The sequence below is a fragment of the Crocodylus porosus genome, unplaced genomic scaffold, assembly GCF_001723895.1.
Source record: "Crocodylus porosus isolate Cpor-Errol unplaced genomic scaffold, CroPor_comp1, whole genome shotgun sequence".
Classification (NCBI taxonomy): domain Eukaryota; kingdom Metazoa; phylum Chordata; order Crocodylia; family Crocodylidae; genus Crocodylus; species Crocodylus porosus.
Window position 1 is genome coordinate 75959858 of NW_017728931.1, and position 19655 is coordinate 75979512.

The following is a 19655-nucleotide window of genomic DNA, read 5'->3' on the forward strand; positions in this document are numbered from 1 at the left end:
GCCCTGCAACCTTGGGCTGAGTGCAGCCAAAACCCAGCCCCAACTAACCTGGCTGGGGCAGGCAAAAGTGGCTCTGGAGCTTCCCACACCTCTAGGACAGTAAGAAAAGCAGCAGGTGGGAAATGGGGGGAAGGGGAGGTACCTCTGAGCATGAAGAAGGGAATGGTGGATTTTCATCTGCTTTAAGGACTTCGAAACAGTTTCTGAAGGCTCCCACAGTGCAGTCTAAAAAGGGGACGCAGTTGTGCCATTGCACCCCATCTGGATCCTCCGCCACTGCATGATTCCATGTTTCAACTCCTTGCCTGGCATATCTTTTTTTTCTTGATAGCTCAATGACTTGTTCTCCCTGACACAGATGTCTACCATAAACACTAAAGGACAAATTTTTAAAGAATTATGTGCCTTAAAATGCAGATATGAGGGCATGTTACAATGGAAGTAAATCCATGGGCATACCTATAAATACTCCACATGACTAGCTGTGTCTTCAGGTGCCTCATTCTTCTTGCATAAATATTTGAGAGATTTACCTCTCCAATCTAGTCGCCATCATCTTGGACTGGAAGACCCAGCTCCCAAATATTTCATGCTAATGTTTAGCTTTATAATTTATAAGTTAACTTCCACCATCCAAGTATGTGAGACAGCCAGCTGTGTGTCCTTGCCTTGTTGGGGTGTTTTTTTCAGCTGTTCTTCTGTTGTCTCAGTTATCTATTTGGTTGTAGCCTAACTTTCTTGTACCTTTTTTATTTGAAAAGTAATATTAAACTGCATCTCTTTGTTTTCAACCAAGTTTTATATATTTCAAACTTCTGGGAGATGCACTTATGAGAAGCTTGGAATCATTGGCTTCTGTCTGCAAGTAGATTTTAAACAAATATAGTAGGTCTATATTCGGTGCTTCTCTTAGTATTGCATAAGACTTCATAAATAGAAAGAACCCTCAGAACTGATAGTCCCAATCAAAAACCCTCTTAGCTAATTCAATACAACACACAAAGCTCAACAAAATAAGTTGTCTTCAACAGTCTGAACTAATGTTGGCTGCCCCAAACAACATTTATAAAGTATAGTCAGAGTGCCATGGCCATAGCCATAATCTGAGTGCAGAGTCTGTCTATGACCTAAGTTCAGGAATATCTTATTAAGAAGATTCACAAATAGTGTGAAATTGCTATTGTTTATTTCCATAAAAAGCGATGCTAGGTATTCTGTACCAAATCTTGACTAATGATTTTAGAAGGGAAAGGAAATTGATAGAATGTGCTATTCTTAGTTCGTAAGCACACTGATTGCCATGATGGCTGAATGACTTGCCGTCAGCCTCTTTTCCCCCACAGTGGCTGGAGCTGATTTTACCCTGCATTTCAAAGCAGTGGTTCTTGGGGGTTTTTTAGACTCAAGTCACCCCTCCATAACTTTTGTGAATTGAACAGCATTGCATTTCAAAAATCAATTTATTTATTTCAGTGGTAACCTCCTTGGAGGGAGTGGGGTAGGGAAGAGGAGGGGGCAGAGGAACAATTAGGCAGGGAGAACCTGATCTTTCCCTTATCTGCTTATTCACAATTCCTTCAGCACCCTTCAAAGGCTCTTGTGGCACTCCAGCGTGCTCCAGGTCCCTGACTGAGAATCACTGCTTTAGAGGAAGGCAGGGTTCTTTGGGTAGATGTGATATCTTTTATTAGACCAGGTAAATAGTTGGAAAAATGTTTTTTGCAAGCTTTCGAGTGCAAATACTTTTCCTCAGGTATAGCTATATTGCTATAGCAATATAGGTATTGCTGCTGTTTTGTGTTCTCCAACACAATTGCCTGAAGAAGGGTGTTTGTGCCCTAAAGCTTGCAAGGAACATGTTTCCGAATATGGTCTAATAAAAGATATTACATCTACCCAAAGAACTTTGCCTGCCTATGTTGTTAAACCAACATGGCTACGACTGACAACCCTGCTTTAGAGGAAGGCTTTAACTCTTGTTATTTTCTGGGGGTTTTTTGGTTTCCCAAGGGTTTTGTCTTAACATTCATTAAAACAATTTTAGCCAAAAAATGAAGATTGTATTCCTATTACCTATCTTGTAAATTTAGAGGGAGATAAATATGTACTTGCTTTCCAAATTCTTAGTGTTGGTGTCTGTAAAAAGCTGGATTCAGAGGAATGATCTGTGCATAGAACTGAGGACCATACTGGAATGATCTTTTCAATACTGATTTAACTTTATCCCTCAAACTCTCCAACTAATCTGTTCAGGTAGTGATTGCTTTGGAAGGAAGTTTGGCAAAAAGGTGCCATCCTGATTAGTTTCTTCTTTGTGAGCCCTAAGTTTTATGATCTACGTTGCTCTGGGGGAGAGAGGGAGCAGTCCCTACTGTCCAGGTAGTGATTACTTTTGAGGGGAAACCCCTCTGCAACTCTCTGGACAATACAAAATCAAAATAATTGGGAGGGAATAGGTAGTACCAGATAGCAACTCTGTGTCTAAGTTTTGATTCTGCACTGTATCATTTTTCATAATAATGCAGGTTATTTGGGGACCTTTTGAGTTGCTTTTGCCTCTCTGCCTTTTTTCTTTCCATCTTACAAGAACAAAATTCAAGGGACTGTCCGTCCTCTCATCTGAGATAGATAGATACATAAACTGAAAACAAATGAGATTCTAGAAACTGTTGAGCAGGTAGCTGGTTAGGGTATTTGTCTGTGGAAACACTATTTTGCTTGCCATTTGCCTTTTGAATGGCCTGATTGAGTCTGTATATAGTTTGTGTTCCAACTGCCAAGTAATAGCCAATAAAATATATCGTTTTTCTGTTTGGGGAAAGACATTAACCAAGCAAGCTCTTCACCTTTCTTTTTGGGGAAAGAGGAGGAGGAGAAGGGGGGGAGGGCAGGGACAGTGAAAGGGAATGGTTTAGCTTTAGATCAATTGATAAGGATCGCCTGAAGTCATGCCAGAAGTGTCCCCCACAGCAGCAACTTGAATATTTTTCATTTCGCTGCTGGCTTCCCTTCCCCCTAACTCCCCCTCCACCCAGTTGGTGGAGGGGCTCCGGTAGCTGGGTTGTTTGTCACTGATCACTGGTGAAGTGAAAACCATGGCATATTTCAAACTTCTGCCAATCAAGTCGGGGAGGGGGCAGGGGGGCAAATGGCAAAACAAAAAGCATTACAGAAGCCACTGTGGGGCACGCTTTTGGCACGATTTACGGACATTCCTACCAATTGACTCTGTCCTCTTTTTTTAGGCCTTTCAGAGATGGCAGTTGGTCAGTTCTCCATGTCTCTCGGCTTTGAGAATTTTGACTGAGACCAATGTCTCACTAAATTATCTGGAAAATTACGTCATTGTGATATCCCAGACTGCACATTACCTGGGGAAACCCCACGTCGTGTTATTAAACGAGCCCAATTTAACGTAAGTGGAGTGAGAATAGCAATCTGGGAGACGCACCTCTAATAGCAATATTCCCTATTGTTAAATTGCCTATTAATTAAGTGTGAATTTTTAATGCTTTCTGTAACTCATTCTAACTCTGGGATCAGATAATTTTCTTGAAATGAATTCAATGCTGGAATCAAGCTGATAAAATGATTTGTGGCTTCCACTTTTCACTGAAGTCATTTCTTCTGATGACAGTGTTTGCTGTGGTGATGCCAATGAAAACTGCAGGTAGCATTATGAATCTTGTAATTGTTTCTGCTTTTTAGGCCAATTAGACATTCTTGGATTCCACCCACTCAGTCTTGCTGGACCAAATGGAATAGCTACTGTAGTTCGGGAGCTCCAAGCTCATAGGTGGCAGAAGGGTGGGGGGCTAATGGGGCTTAGCTCCCCCAAGTGCAGGGCAGCGGTAGGGCCACCGGGCAGCCCAGCTGTGGGCTCCCAGAAGCTGCAGCAGGGATCGGAAAGAGAGTGGGTGCAGCGGTGAGGGAGAGAGTAGGGCTGGGGCTGGGGCCAAGGGAGCGGCGGGCACTGCAGAGCTGGTGGGTTGGGGAACTGAGCCATGAGCATCTTGTCTCAGGGGTCATGGCTTCTGCTACACGTAGAAGGGGCGGGGGCAGGAGAGGAAGGGATACATAATGGAAGCACCCACACTCAGGGCGGTTTCGCGCCCTGTCTGCCCTTTCCTCCGCCCCGACACAGGAGGTGTTTCCACTGAAAAAACTCCTGCTGCCATGGGCGAAGCACTGTCTTGTGTGCTGCCCTCACCTTCTGGGAGCGTGGCTGTTCTCCCACCCCTGCACAGGAGCCATTCCCAAAGTGGAGCCACTTGGGCAGTCTCTGCTGCGCCTCCTTCCTTCCTAAAGATAGGAGCTGTAGGGTGAGGCAGTTGTTACACATGAAAGCCAGCAGTTTTACCCCTGCCAGCCCTTGCAGCTCAGTCCCACGTCCTGCCCCCACATGGCCCTTTCCCCTTTTCTGCAGACTTACCTGCTGGAGTAAATAACACACGTGCTCAGCCCCCACCCCCCAATTTTTTTTTTCTTCCTCTGCCTGTGTCCAGGTTTAGCATGTGAACCTGACAGTCAAAGACATCATCTAGTGTTCTCAGGAAAAGAGGATTTAAGGCACTTAAATGTCAAGCCAGTGCTCCAATTTCACTCTTTTTTTAAAATAGCATTTTTGAAAAGGCTGATAAAGCAGGACAGTGCATACCAAATTATATTACAATGCTGTGCTTTTCATGGGTTTAATAGACTCAAAGGAGAGAGGACTATTCTCAACATTACTCTTGCATAGTTTCAGAGTGACCTGAGGGGGCAAAAGTACCCAGATTTTAAAAAGGAAACAACAACTAATTGCAGGAGATCTTCATTAGGAGCAGATCCTCTCCATGCTAACAGTTGATATTCCATGACCTTTATAGACTTTTCTTCCCCTTTCATCCCTTCGCTTTCTACTGTGATGCATTTTTCCTTGTGTCCCTTTCCTGGGCCACTCCCGGACACCTCCATTCTTTTGTCCTTGAGAGAGACCATCCTTAGAAGATAACTCCTTCTAAAAGTCCTATAAAAGTCTAACCCTTCCCTAGGAAAACATTAACAAAATTTAACAACATAATAAAATTCTCAAAACTAAAAAATTTGGATGGGTATATCGGGTCCAGGAGAACTAACAAAGGTTGGTTATCTGGTTAACATTACTACTCATGTGCTTGCAATTACTTTTGAACTTAATGGCCACTCATTGACTCCCATGGGAAATAGATCAGGTCCTTTGTATGCTGTGTGTTTGACTGCACCTGTGCAGGACTGTGGCTTGATGGAGAGTGGTACCCAAGAACTGTCTGTTTGCACACAAGTTACAATGGTTGAGGTTAGCTTAATTCTCTGTACTCTAGAAGGAAGGTTTACTACAGGAGCATAGCCATCTGTCTGTCTCATGAGACAGTAGATTTGTGCTGAGTGAAGTATCACATCATCAAGTACCTGCAAATATGGCTGTCCAATTGTTGAATAACAGTCCTTTCTGTACTTATCATGTGTGAAGATTGTATCAGTCATGAATGTGGTGTGGAGTCCTTCCTGAGGTTTCTGCTTTCCTCTGCAATATTGTGCTCTTCTTTCCTGAAATGCCTTCATTCCACACTTAACAGATTATTTCCAAGAACTTTGATCCACTGCAATCTTCTCACAGTCATTTGGCTCAGTGTTCATTGCCTGAATATCTCTCTTGCAAACGTCTTTGCAATAGAGATAAGGACGCCCACAGGATTGTTTTCCTGTAAAGAGATCCCCATACAAGAGACCTTGAGTATACAACCACTGTTCATTCTCTGCCATCAAAGTCGATCCTGACTGAGAAGAGAATGGATGCTTGCAATGTTGGCACATTCCAAGATCCCAGGGTGGGCAACTTTGTCCTACCAGGAAATTCCTGGAATGTAGCAAAGACAATGTAAGTAGAAGCTGTTAACATGCTTTTCTTGAGTGAAGCATGTGGTCCAGGATTCGCTGACATACAAAAGAGCGTTGATTGATGCAAGAATGATATACTTTGACTTTGGTCTTAGTTTTTTGTTCTTCCACACACAGTTGCTCAGCATGCTCCTGATGTTTTGCCAATATGGGTGTTCAGTCCAGCTTCAAGTGACAGGTTGTTGGTAACAGTGGAGCCAAAGGATGTCAATTTATTTATAACATCCAATAAATTTTCACCTGTTGTGATTGCTGGTGGTAAATCAGTGTTCTGGCCAACAACTTCGGTGGTCTTGATGTTGACTATAAAACCAAACTCTTGGCAGGCATGAGCAAAGTGATCGATGAGGCTTTGAAGGTCAGTCTCGCGTGGGCTATCAGTGCATTGTCTTCAGCAAACAGCAGCTCAGAAATAAAAATCTTTCCACATTTTTTAGTCTTTAAGTCATGTGAGATTGACTGACTAATTTTCCATCTGAACGTGTATGGAAATAAATTATTTTACTGGTAATCCCCAAAGTATGTCAGAAAAAGAGAAAAGAAAATTCCAAATAGTGTTGGTCCAAAGGTACTACACTGCTTGACTCCTCTTTGAATTTTAAAAGCTGCAGATGATTCATTGTAGCTGACTGTTCCCTACATTCCATCATGGAAGGAGAGTGGATTTTTCTAAGGAGTTTTGTTGGACAGCCAATCTTTTTCCATAACGTCAAGAGTAGTCTGAGTGGCCTGAAGGACAAGGTACTTTCAACCAGGGGTTGCAGGTTCAAGTCCTGCATGGGATGGATGGTTCTATTATTTCTGGAGGCAGCTTTTTGACAGAGAAAGGAGCAATGGTCTCAAGTTGCAGCAAGGGAGGCTTAGGTTGGATTAGAAACAACTTTCTCACTAGGAGGGTTGTGAAGCATAGGAAAAAGTTACTTACTCCATCTTTAGAGATTTTTAAGGCCCAACTAGGCAAAGAGCTGGCTGGAATGATCTAGTTGGGGATGGTCCTGCTTTGAGGAGGGGTTTGGACTAGATGACCTCCTGAGGTCTCTTCCAGCTCTTAATTTTCTGTGATTCTAAGAGACCTTCTCTGTTGACAAGGGTGAAGGCCTTGGTCAGGTCAATGAAGGCAGTATAGAGGGGTCTCTGTCTTCCTTACACTTTTTTTTTTTTTGGATTTGTTGGAGTGAAAAGAGCATATTTATGGTGGACCTACAAGTGCTGAAGCCATACAGTGACTCATGGTAAACACAGTCGGTAAGGATCTTATTCCCTACTGTCCAGCAGTGAATAAGAAGCTTGTTATAGGTGAGGGAAAAGCACAGGTTGCCTGCACTTGATCACTTCTGCAAGAATGCCATCTCTTCCTGGGGCCTTGGCAATGGCCAGATTTGTCTGTGGCCTGCTTAGGTTGGAATATCATCAGGCTCTTCAAAGACAGACAGACTCTCAATAAAGTTAAGTAACATTGCTTTCCCTTGAATAGACCTCAAGATACCATTCTACCCATCTTCCTGTCTGTTGCTTTTGGTCTGTTATGACTTCTGATGTTGTCTTTAATGGAACTGTCTTCTTTGCAGTTGGACCTAATGCCTCTGGGTTCTGTCATACATGCCTTTGTTTCCAGTGTCAAATACCCACTGAATTTCCTTGCACAGCTGCAGCCAATAATCATTGGCACAACATCTTCAGATTTGTTGGACAACACTCCTTGTTTTCCTGAGTCCCCTCAAAATTCCATCTGAGGCATTTTTCATGTGATTTAACATAGCAATTTGTCTGGCCTTGATAAATGAAATCAGCGCATGTGAACGTGTCTTGAACCAATTCTGGTTTCTTCTAACCTGTTTGTTGAATATAGAGTTAGCAGTGACGCATCATTTTTTTTTTAAATTTTTTTTTTAGACTTCCCCATTTCTCTTCTGCAGTCTCACACAAAAGCAGCTCTGAAGCAGCCTTCTCCAGAACCTCTGTAAACTGCAAGGTTTTCTGATGATCAGATGTGTTGGTGATGTTAATACATAGAGCAGAAGATTTTATTTGGTTTCTGTTTAATCTTAGTGACCAGAAAAGTGAGTGATCAGTCTCACAACCAACACTATGGTAGCTACAAGTAAGGAGGACATTACTGAGGTTGGATTGCCTAGTGATGATGAGGTCCAGCTGGTGCCAGTGGCCAGACCTTGGGTGCCTCCATGATACCTTATGGCATGGCTTTGTTTGAAAGAATGAGTTGGTTATGCACAAGCTATGATAGGAGCAGAACTCCAACCACCTTTGTCCATTACCATTCATGCTTCCCATGTTATGTGAGCCCAGGCAAATTGCCCAGGATTTGGTGTCAGCACTAACTCTGGCATTGAAGTCCCTTAGGAGATGTAAGGGCTCAGTGTTTGGAACCTTGCCAGTAATGCTAGCCACTTCTTCATAAAACTTGTCTTTAATCTCAGAGTAAAGTGTTGGAGCATAGGCACCCACTAAGATGACTGTGCCAGGATCATCTCAGAACTATTCAATGGATTCTTGATCACTTTGAGAAGATTGTTACTAGCAGCAAAGCCTATGCCATGTTCATGTACATCTTGGGGAACTTTCCGTTGCCAGAAGAATGTGTAGTATGTTTATTTTAAGGAGTCATCTGAGGCCAGGTATATTTCTTGCAGTGCTGCAAAGCCAATGTTCAACCTGTTTAATTCCATATCACAGCTGTCTTATGAGCATCAGAGATATTCACAAGATTGTCAGTCAGGCGAGGACACATGGTCTTGACATTCCATGTTGAAATGCAAAGTATTGATTTTCTCTTTTTATTTTTGTCTGGTGCAGTGATGGAGCCTGCCTCTCTGTGAAGCTGAAGGGATCTCTCCAGGGTGTAAACGCCTGGACAGTGTATATGGAGACACTGGGTTGTCTGCACACCCAATACAAAATATAGGTGTACTAAATGCTGTCCCAAAGCATAGTTTAAATAGGTAAAACATAGTTTTAAATAATGTAGGTTATTTTATTATATGTAAATAGGTCTGTTCTTATTAGTAGATTAATAAATATGATATACTCATCTAATAGTGCTCTTTATTGAATCAGTTTTCTATGATATTTTTTGGTTCATTTTGTGCCCTTGGAAAAAACCTCAGTGCAGATCTCTATGAAGGTGCCCCTGAACATATGGAAGTCCATATGCCATAGCTCGTTGTCACAAGTGGACATGACTATCCACTTCCACCTGTCACTGTTGGTCTCCCCAGCCAGAAATGACAGTCCACAGTTTTGAGTCAGTCCCATGTCTGCCTGGACCACAATGTGCTGACCTGCAGCCAAAAGATCCTCATGGCAGTGGCTGTTGTCACGGAATGGGGTCTGGGTGTAACCACAGACCCTTCATTGTCTGGCAGCCACGAAAGTAGGCATGGTGTTCATCAGGGCTTGGTTGGAAGACCTTTTCCGTTCAATCTCCTTCACGAATTCACAATGCTGGGCCAGCAAGGTCTGCAAGACAGCCATGCATCAGCAGCCAAGAGCGGTCACATGCCAAGTCATGATCAGTGGTGACTGGGAGCGGAAAGGGGCAGGCAGCTCAGGCAGCAAGGGGCCTGAGCTACCTGTTGAATCGCACCAAGATCCCTCCCACACAAATTTTACTACTCACTCATAATTTGAACTACTAGCTGCTTTACCTAGCACTGGCAGAATCAGCGAGACCTATAGAAATGTAGCCAACTCCAGGAATGCTGGCTTGTGTGCTGTCTCAGGCCATCTGCTGGTGGTATAGCATCCGTACATTCAGCTACTCTTCAAACCTGGTTTGAAGGGCAATGTGGGGACACGCTAGTCCTGCAACTTCTCAGTTGTAGGACAAGTTGCAGCATAACCGGTCCCACAACAAATACAACTGTTTGTTTATAGCCATAGAAACACATTCCTCTTTGGTTTTGATACGAGTTTTAAATTCTATTAATTTGTCGTGAAGTACAAAATCAGGTGTGTTGCCTCCACTCCAAGTTACCTCACTGTAGTTCCCAAAGTATTGGACATTCTGTATGCTTGACAAGTCATACCACCTTTAAAAAAGATCAATGAGTTGCCTGACTTTTCTCAGGCTGCTTTCAAGATTTAGGATTTTTATTATTTCCTGCTGCTGTGTTGTTTCCTGCTTTGACTTTAATTAGGTTTTTCCCTAGGCTGGACAATTTCAACACTTTTTTCAATAAGACCCAGAGAAAAAGCACCTGTCATCAGGTGAGGTTTTTCTTCATGTTCTTTGCTATGCATAAATCACTGAATTTTTCCCCCCATAATACTTTCCCCCACAATGAATCAATTTGCTGTAGTATTACTTTAAATTATGTAGCCCGTCTCATTTAGAAGGAGCAGACGACAAGGTCCTTTTCCCACAAGTAAGGATTATTAATTTGTTAGCATCTCTTTTTGGTTTAATTTCATTTTTTTGCTCACCAAAATAAAAGGAATATTAGAAAAGGTAGTCTCATTAATTCCTAATAATTGTGAACATGAAACAGTTCTACCATCCTTTTCATTTCAAGGACAGTCATTCTGATAACTAGTTAGATTGATGTGCACTCTTAGATCGTACAGAATACTTGATTGCAGTAGGTAATATAGACTGTGCATTCATAACACATCTGTGAACAGCTGAAAGTCAAAGGTTCTGACACTTAAAAAAAAAAAAAAAAAAAAAAAAGAAGAAACCTGAATGAGAACAGCATTGTATCTTACAATATATTTGTGAGTTTTAATTAAAAAAAAAAAATCAACTAGCTTTCTAACGCTATTGATATATATACGTGATAGAAAACTATCAAGAATAACCTAAGTAGTAGAATAAATATTGATGTGATAGGAGATCATTTATTAATCTAACATATACAAGGATTGTGATAAAGTCTCCCTATCTTGATTAAGGATTGTGATAAACTTTCTTTAATGTGTTGTTGAACCTTTATTAATTTACAGTAAGCAAATCCATATCCATTATATATCTGGCTATATTCACTTGTCCTAGGCACAGAAAAACAAGTAACACAGGGGAACAGGGGACAGTCCCTGCCTTAGACAATTTAATATTTAGGTGTCAAATAAGGTGCAACAGATGGATGAAATAGAGATGGCTGTTTTGGAGGATACAGTAACAGTATAATGAACCTAGATTAGCATAATGTTGATGTTTTATAGAATGTTTTGAAAAAGCTGAGCAAGTCTTCATCTTTAAGTCAATGGGAATCAAGTTTCCTGGTTATCAGGATTTATAATACCATATTTACTTGAATATAAGACAAGGTTTTTTCCCTAACTCAACATGGAGGGGAGTGTCATCTTGGATTCAAGTACTGGCACAGGACAGGCAGGCAATAGCTGCAGTTCTGGCTCCAACCCAGGCCCAGGGTAGAAGCTGGAGCCACAGCTGCTGCCTGCCTTGGCCCAGGGCTGGAGCTGCTGCCTGGCTGTGGCTGGGGTTGGAGTTGCTGCCACTGCCTGGCCAGGGCCAGAGCTAGAGTCAGAGCCACTGCATAGGTTAGTAGTGGCATACTAACAATTGGCGGGGGAATGAGGGAACAAATAGCCAAGAAAAAGGAAGGGAGGCAAGGGACAGAGGGCAGGCTACCTGCCCTCCCTGCCATTTGCCTCCTCCTTATTGTCTGCCCCCTTGCTACAGCTTTCCCTGCCTTGGTGGTAAAGGGGACAAATTTACGATGACCCTTCAATATTATAATTTTCCATGTATAGTGTTTAATTATTGGGAGGGATGGTCATCTTAAATTCAAAGTTGTTTTGGATTTGGGTAAATACAGTATTCTGAACACTTGTAGTTACATTTCGGTGTACTGCTTGGGGAATTTGTGGTTTGCTTATCACTGATATTATTCTATTTTACTATTTTATCTGTATGTATCCTTTATCTTGCTTTTAATTGTAAGTGCCCTGAGTCTTCTGGGAAGGGTGGCATAGAAGTCAAATAAATAAATAAATAAATAGCCTGACAGCTCTACTAAGAAGGCTGGGACATTGAGTGTTAATTTTAGTTGTAATGTTCTCAAGGTATAGTGTCAGGTAGAAGATATCCAGTCTAACAAAGGCACGGATAACTGTGCAAAGGCCTGCACTGGGCAAAAATCATTCATTTTCTTCCCAGGTACAAAAAGAGCCTGCTACTTCGGCAGCCAAGATGGGATTTAATAACACATCTCAGTTCTGCATTGTGTTGCAAACAGTAATCACACACTTTCGGTCAATAGTGCTGAAATACTTTACTTTATATAAACGCTTCCAGCTCTCCCACTCCAGAAACCTCATCTCTTTTGGATTTGGCAAAAATCACACTCAACTGAGCCCTCCCCCCCCCCCCCCCATATCAGCAAGTTAATACAGGCACCGGGTTATTCACTACTGTAGCCATGTCTGATATGATAAAGGCAGGGACATGCACTATAGTGTCATTAGGTTACTGAAAGCATTACAGCCTTTCTTGCCTAATGTAGCCCTTTCAGGACTTCATACAATCAGTGAACATGTGACAGCATAGATGTTTGTGGCATCATTTGGGAGAGATCCTTTTAGGAGAAAATAATTGCTTAGAACTACCCTTTGGGTTTTCTTGAGACAGGAATGAAATAGTTAGTATTTGAAATAAGTTAACAAACTGCTGCTCACTGTCAAAAGTGGTTGAAACCTTTAAAAAAATAATTGTTATCTATGGCTAGATGGAGATCTAATGATATTAGCCATACAATTTCAGTTCTGCATCCAAATGTATAACCCAGTCTGACCAGATTCGAAGAAACCTGAGAAATCATCTTGTCATACCACAATCTTCTTGGTATCATGGGATAAGTCATAGGATGTCAATCAATAGTTAGTCAGACTGTTTCTGTTGAGAGTTGTTTCCTGGAAGTGATCTCACAGTTTCTTTAAGGGCCATTGAAACCATAACTCGCCATCCTCCTACAAGGGAATGTTTAAAATTATGGCACACTTTGAACCCAGCACTTGCTACCTGGCTTGCACCAGCCAGGAAGGACTGGTTCCTGTGAATCTATATGAATCTGATTCACAGGTTATAGCAGGGATCTATGCCATCACCTCTGTAACTTCAGTGAGTAGTACTGTACTGAAGAGCAAGCAAGAAGATGCAGTGTTTGTCCTCTTGAGAATACTGTACTGTTTCCATGGCAGTAGACAGCTCAGTCTGAATTTGGGCAATTTTGTCTGCAGAGTAACATGAACAAAAATTCAAAGAGAAAAACTCGACTGTAACTGAATGGAAGCAGCCAAAATTAATCAAGCCTGCATACACTGAAACTGGTTCCACTATCTGGGATTTTGCAGATGCTGTGAAGAACACTTTTTCTGCTTCCTGCACAGCCATGGTTTATGATCTTACACCTGCGCATCTGAGTTGGTGAGACTCTTCACAAGACTTCTGCCACCAGCACTTGGAGCTTCTCCTCTCTTGCTTCATTTATTGGAGGGTCATCTGTAAACCATAGTTACTTGTGCAGATGAAGAAAAAAACTGACAGAAAGGGCAAAAAGGTATCTCTTACTTTCTTCAGCAGTAGTAGAAAACAGAAGATTATTACAGTGTTACTTAGATAGAACTGCTGAACAACTCTTTCCCTCAGAGGAGCCTTGTACAATCAACTTCATAAGGTGGACTGGTCAATGGGTCAGCTGGGATAAGTATGTCCCAATGTCAGAACAAAGGAAATTATGAAAATCCCTGGAGGCATGTGAAACTTCCTACATCACTCAGAGAGTGAGAAGATCCTGTCCTAATTCTTTTTGCCTGTGTTCATGAATGTTAACAATGTATTTAGAATTTTTTTTTAAACCTTTTCAGCTAACTCATCATTCTGGGACATATGCATAAGGTTAACATTGTTTTTACCATCAGATCCCATACTACCTGCATTAGATGAAACAGTAAAATGTTAGGTGGCATAATTATTAAAAATCAAATACAGAGTTGACCACTTGTGTTCTCCTCTAGAGGCAAAATTACATCAACTTAAGTAAGGATTTAAAAGTAATGGATATTAAAGTGCTTTTTAAGGGTTTGGTTATATGACCAATTCACTCCAGGAGAAAAGGAAGTAGGGCTTTATGTCATGTCACTTGTTCAGTTATAACTCTGGTGTGCATACTCTTACCTATGGATAATGGAAGCTGAACTGTGAATGTTATAGTCCTGTCAGTGAAAGATGGGTAAATTACTAAGGTGTAGCTTCTACCTACCTCAGGTAAGTGTGTGCACACAGATAGTTTTAGCATGGAACAGCTGACGAACAGTAAAGTCGCAATCTGTTTTACCATGTAGTGAATTGTTTGTATGTCCATAACCTCAATTTCTTTATGGGGAACTCATTGGCAGTCCATAAAGAGGGCACAGAAACTGGATGCTTCCTTGAAGACTTACTAAACAAACTGACTTAGAGTCTATGTCTATGGATGTCCAGAAATTGGAAATTCATGATCTAGACATTGCTTTTTTTTTTTTTTTTTTTTTTAAGCAGACTGCGGGGTACTAACAACTAATAATCTCTCTTCAGTTCTGACTGCTGTGTCCTCTCGAACTACCCTCTGTTTTGCTCAAAGGAGGATATTACGTAGCCTCAGCCATTGCATTTGCTATCTCTATTACAATGATGCTTCAGGATCCGACTGAGATAAGGACATATTTAGAAGTGGTCCATATCTCAAAGGCTTCAGTTAAAATAAACGGGGAAGACAGAATGGGAAGGTACAGAAAGGCTGTAGGTATCTGTGAAGTTTCACAAATTTCCCATCCTGTCACTGGCCACGTGTCAGACTGCCGAGCTGAGATTCCAGAGGAGTCTAGCTATTGCGCTGGTTAGACTCTTGGGATTGCTCAGGATTCCTCTCTCAGAATTGAATCACCCGATCCAAACCTATCCTCCCTGAGTGTCCGAAGGGGAATCAGAAGACCGGTCTTGCACTCCAGCTCTGATTTGGGACTTGGGGACCTTATTTAGCTGATTTCTCAGTCCTTCATGATATCAGAGCATACTTGACTTGATCTGAGGCATCTTTGTATAATATTCTTGCTATTGAAACTGCACCCAAATATTCAGCCTGTACATTTACACAGCAATACTCTAGACGTGGCTTCAAGATTGGATGCAGGCGAGTACTGTACTTGCTGTTTAATTAGTCTTCTTCAACCTTTCTCTTTAGACGCATTAGGGCATGTCAGTCCCTCAGAAGTGGGACTCTGTACTGACAACACATGAAGGAGTAAGAAAAATAGTGGACTTTAAACTGGAGTTGAAGTAGATTGTCAGGACAGATCAAAACTTCATTCCCACTATTTCAGAATCAGTAATGGATACTAAAAACTCTCAAACTGAGGGAGCTTGGCACCATGCCCCCTTATATATAGCCTTATATAACCTATATGTAAAGGCTATTGAATATTACAAAGGGCTACACCCCACAAATGTGAAACAGTACTGACAAAATTAGTTGAAGAGCTACAGTTACAGGTGAGTAATCTTTTTTCCCCACCCCCGTCTTGGACTATTTGTGGCCTGGCGTAAGTAACCAGTGCAAAAGCTGAGAGAGACCTGAAACCCTGAAACAAGGATAATTGGGGAGCCCTAACAAATTACTCAATTGATCTTAAGACTGAAACTAGGATAACTGGTGAGTTCCTGGAAAGGCAATGCCCTGAGCCTTGAAAGAACCAAGAAACAATATGATTATTTTGTGAAAGCTTGAGAAGTCAGAAGAGGAATGTAATTTTACAACTGTTGCATGCTTCTGAATTGGCCATAGAATCAGGAAGAGAACTGAGATAAGGAATGTGTTCTGGGACTATATCCTTTCAACAAAGGGTATGAATTTGCTCAAGGCTCTGGGAAAAAATGCAAGTGTGAATTTTGTAGCTGAAGTTGGGAGATTTGAGTGCTGTGGTTCAGAAACATACAAAGCAATACTATATATTAGTGTTGTAGCTGTATCATTTCCACCCCCACCTCTTTTTTCCCCCTTAAAACAAAAACTTAAATGCAAAAAAACTATAGTACTTTAAATTGAAAGGTTGGGAAATGCAAAATATAAAGCTTAACTAATACATATAGCACATGCTGTGTATTGGATTACTAGGTAGGCTAGTACGATTAGTAGGTTGTGGACTGAGGCTTATCCTTGTTCCTGTGTGTCATCATTTTAAAGGAAATTCCAGCTTTTGCTCCTCCAGTTTCCCTTCTCTTTCAAATGTTTCATGTGAAAGGGACTTTTACAGTTTTTATATGATTCACTGAGAGATGTTCAGTTTCCAAAAATGTCACAAAGAACTAAAATTTTAGTGGGGAAATGAAATTGGAATAAATGAATCTGTGAAGTGCCAGGGTTCTGCCACTAAAAGCAATTAAACGATTTCACAATGGCTTTTACAGTCTTTTCTAGTCACCCTGTACAGCTCCAGTTACCCAGTTAACATCTAACTGGGGAAAAGTAACAAAAACTTATCTTCATGAATGCTGTCCCTTAGTCAATCCCATTTGGTACATAACTCTCATTCCTAAAGTCAGAATACATATATTTCTGTGTCTTTATTTAAGAAGTAGATTTTCTTATTGACTTGCTTCTTTCCTATTGATACATTAGTGATTGGTATATTTCAATCATTTTATGATTCTTGGCAGTTGATTTTATATAACCTAACTTCTCTTTTACATCAGTAACTGAAATGAATTATTCTGGCCTGTTTTGATTGAGATACCCTTTGTGAATCTCTGCTTATGTTACCAGCTGTATTGAACTACTTTCTAATAGATTCTGTAGGAGAGAATTATATGTCATTGTAAATACATCAATGACTATTATATTTGCTGTGGCATTCTGTTGCACCTGGAGCTTCAGGTGGTGATAGTGGCTAGGAACACGTTTTCCACTGTGAAGAATTAATGTTTCTTAACCTGAATTAAGACTTGAGAATTCATGCCAGCTTTGTTCCTTGTGTACCAGTAGCTATTACTGTTCCACCCAGGATTTCACATGGTGGAAAAGAACTACAGGAATGTAAAACACCTCCATTAAATTGCTTGTGGGATCTTTATGGGATTATAGAGGAGAAGATGAATGTATTTTCTGGCCTTGCATCCTCTTGGAGGCTTCTGGCTAGCCCCTCATTTCAGGCACATCCCCAAATGTGCAGGGAGTCTTCTGTAAAAGGAAAGTTTAAGTACCAGGGGGAAAAGATCTGTGTAAGGATCATGGGTGACTGGTGCCTCTTGAGTCTGTGGTGGCACCTGAAGAAGCTGTCGACGGTGGACACAGGGCTGGCGAGTACCTGCAGAAGCCGCTGGTGGTGTCAGCGGCAGGGATTGAGCTGGCGAGCACCTGGCATTGGTGGAGGGGACAGCCCTGTTGGGGAGGCACGTGCCCTCCTGTGGCCCCCCCCAGTTGCCTGTGTGACTAGATCTTACAATTTGGTTTTACAGGTTGAGCACTAGTTTGAGCAATCTCAATTTCTTTCTTATCATGCAGGAGATGAATGCTGCTTCTTCCCAGATGTAGTTATCTTTACTTGTTTCCATAAAACAAACAAACACAAAAACTTTTGAGCTCCACATCTCAAACCTTATCTCTAGCCTTGCCTAGGTGTTTCAGCACTTGCTCTTTTGCAAGCTACAAAGCATGTGAAACAGGGGCAGCCAGCCTGCAGCACATGTGCCACAAGTGACACCAGTAGCTGTCGTAGGTGGCATGTTGAGTCCTGGGCCCTCAGTGCAAGGAGGCACCAAATTGGAGGCAGGGTGACCAACCTCTGGCTGTGGTGGTACACAGCCAGAGCTGTCTTCCACCTCATCCCATCCACATCCACACCACTGCCCCAGGGTGAGAACACAGTCAGGTGCGTGGAGGAGATGGGATGGGGGGGGTACAGTCAGAGCAACACTTATGGGGACAGGGGGTGATTTAATTTGTAGCTCAGCTGCCAAAAAAGGAGGCCTACCACTGATGTACAATATAGCTCTACATACCAGTATCCTGGGCATAAAAATTACAGGGCATTTTTATACATGCGTGCATTGCAGTGGTTGAGGCTTTGAAAAGTGCCTGGTGCTGTGCTGCATGGGGTTGTATACGTGGCAACATGCGCGTGAGCACTGAGAAAGTGGTGATGGCACGCTTTTGAACTAAAACACCTCAGAGGTGCTTTGGCTCAAAGGTGCACTGCTGCCATTGGCTGTGGGCTGATGCACATTTTGCTGCTTATACAACTGCACACTGGGCAGCGTGGTGCACCTCAGCTCGATTCATTGGGCCTGCTCCAAGGCAGCAGGTCTCTGCTGCATTGCTGGAAAAAAAGCACATGTAGAAATGCCCACAGAGCCTGGCAGTGGGACTAATGTCACCCTAGAGTGGGGGTACTCTGGAGTCACCGCCAGGAAGGCCGCGTGCCCGTGGAGGCTGGGGTAGTGCTGTCAGCTGCAGGAGCATGATGGAGGCAAGTGGGGAGCTCCCCCAGCAGTGTTGGCGGTGACCAGCAGCAATTGTGGACTGCCCACAGATGCTGCGCGTGGCATTGGTGTTGCAGGGGGTGGCAAGTGGTGACTGCCTGCAGGTGCTGCTGACAGTACCAGTGGTGCCTTTTCACAGAGGGTGCACTGCCACGCTCGCCTTTCTGCAGGGGGTGCATTGCCATGCTCAGAGGGGCCACGTGCACCCGTGTGCACCCCCTATGCGTTGCCAATGGTTACAGCTGTGTAACGGGATGCGGCTTCTTTGGGCAGAGAGGCGATATCTTTGATGAGACCAGCTGAAACTGGGAGAAATTCTGCCTTGGAAGCTTTCAGGCACAAACGCCGTTCCTCAGGCAGGGGGCATTTTGATCGGGAGAGTTTTCACCGTACTGCATTTGCTCTGGGCCAGGGACAAGACAGCTGGAGGAGGCTCTGGGAGCTGCTTCCTTCCTTCCTTCCTTCCTTCGCAAACGCCCTTCTTGCTTTTAGCCACGGCCTTTCCCATTACCAACGCGGGGCTGGAGGAAAAAGCCAGGGGCGGCCTTCCCCCCGCCTGGCTCCCCCGGCCCGCAGGGCTCTCGAGGCCGGAGGGGAAGGCGAGACTTGGCGGGGCCTGAAGCCACAGGTGAGGGAGCCGGCTGCCGCAACCGGGCGCGGGCGGCAGGGCGCAAATCCCAGCCTCCCGCCTGCACGCGCAGCAGGGCTGCCTCGCGAGCGGCCCCTGGGAAGCCTGCGGGCAGCGGGGCAGCGCCGGCACCTGTGGCTGCGCGGGCAGATCAACAGCCGCCACCTGCGGGGAGCGCCGCCCTGCGCGGCGGGGAGGCGGCGGCTGCTGACACGGACACGCGGGAGGCGCGATCGCGCCGGGGAGGGGGAGGAGGACAACAGCGGCGCCTGGACGCCGCCAACAAGTAGCCCTCGGTCGGCGGCGGCAAGCGCAGAGCAGCCGAGCTCGCCCGAGGAAGAGGAGCCGCTTCTTCCCCGCGCGCGGTGAGGTGAGGTGAGGTGAGGGCAAGGGAGGGGGGCGCGGGGCGGGGCCGGGCGGCGGTGACTGCCCCGCGCTCACGGGTGCCGCCCGCCTTCCCTCCCTCCCGCAGTCATGTCTGAGGCTGAGAGATGGGGAAGCTCGAGGACCACGAGAGGGTGATCCTCAACGTGGGCGGCACCCGGCACGAGACGTACCGCAGCACGCTCAAGACCCTGCCCGGGACCCGCCTGGCCCTGCTGGCCTGCGAGTCCC

At 43.7% G+C, this 19655-nt stretch overlaps 1 protein-coding gene across 1 annotated transcript in view; it reads left to right on the forward strand.

Moving 5' to 3' along the window:
• Positions 1-18951: 18951 nt before the first annotated feature.
• The window catches only part of KCNC2 (potassium voltage-gated channel subfamily C member 2), a 176947-nt gene continuing 176243 nt past the window's right edge, over positions 18952-19655 (forward strand). The window contains 3 exon segments of the mRNA XM_019543202.1: positions 18952-19410; positions 19513-19650; positions 19652-19655. The exon segment at positions 19652-19655 is cut by the window's right edge and continues 513 nt beyond it. Of these exon segments, the coding sequence (XP_019398747.1) occupies positions 19532-19650; positions 19652-19655 (123 nt within the window). The 5' untranslated portion in view covers positions 18952-19410; positions 19513-19531.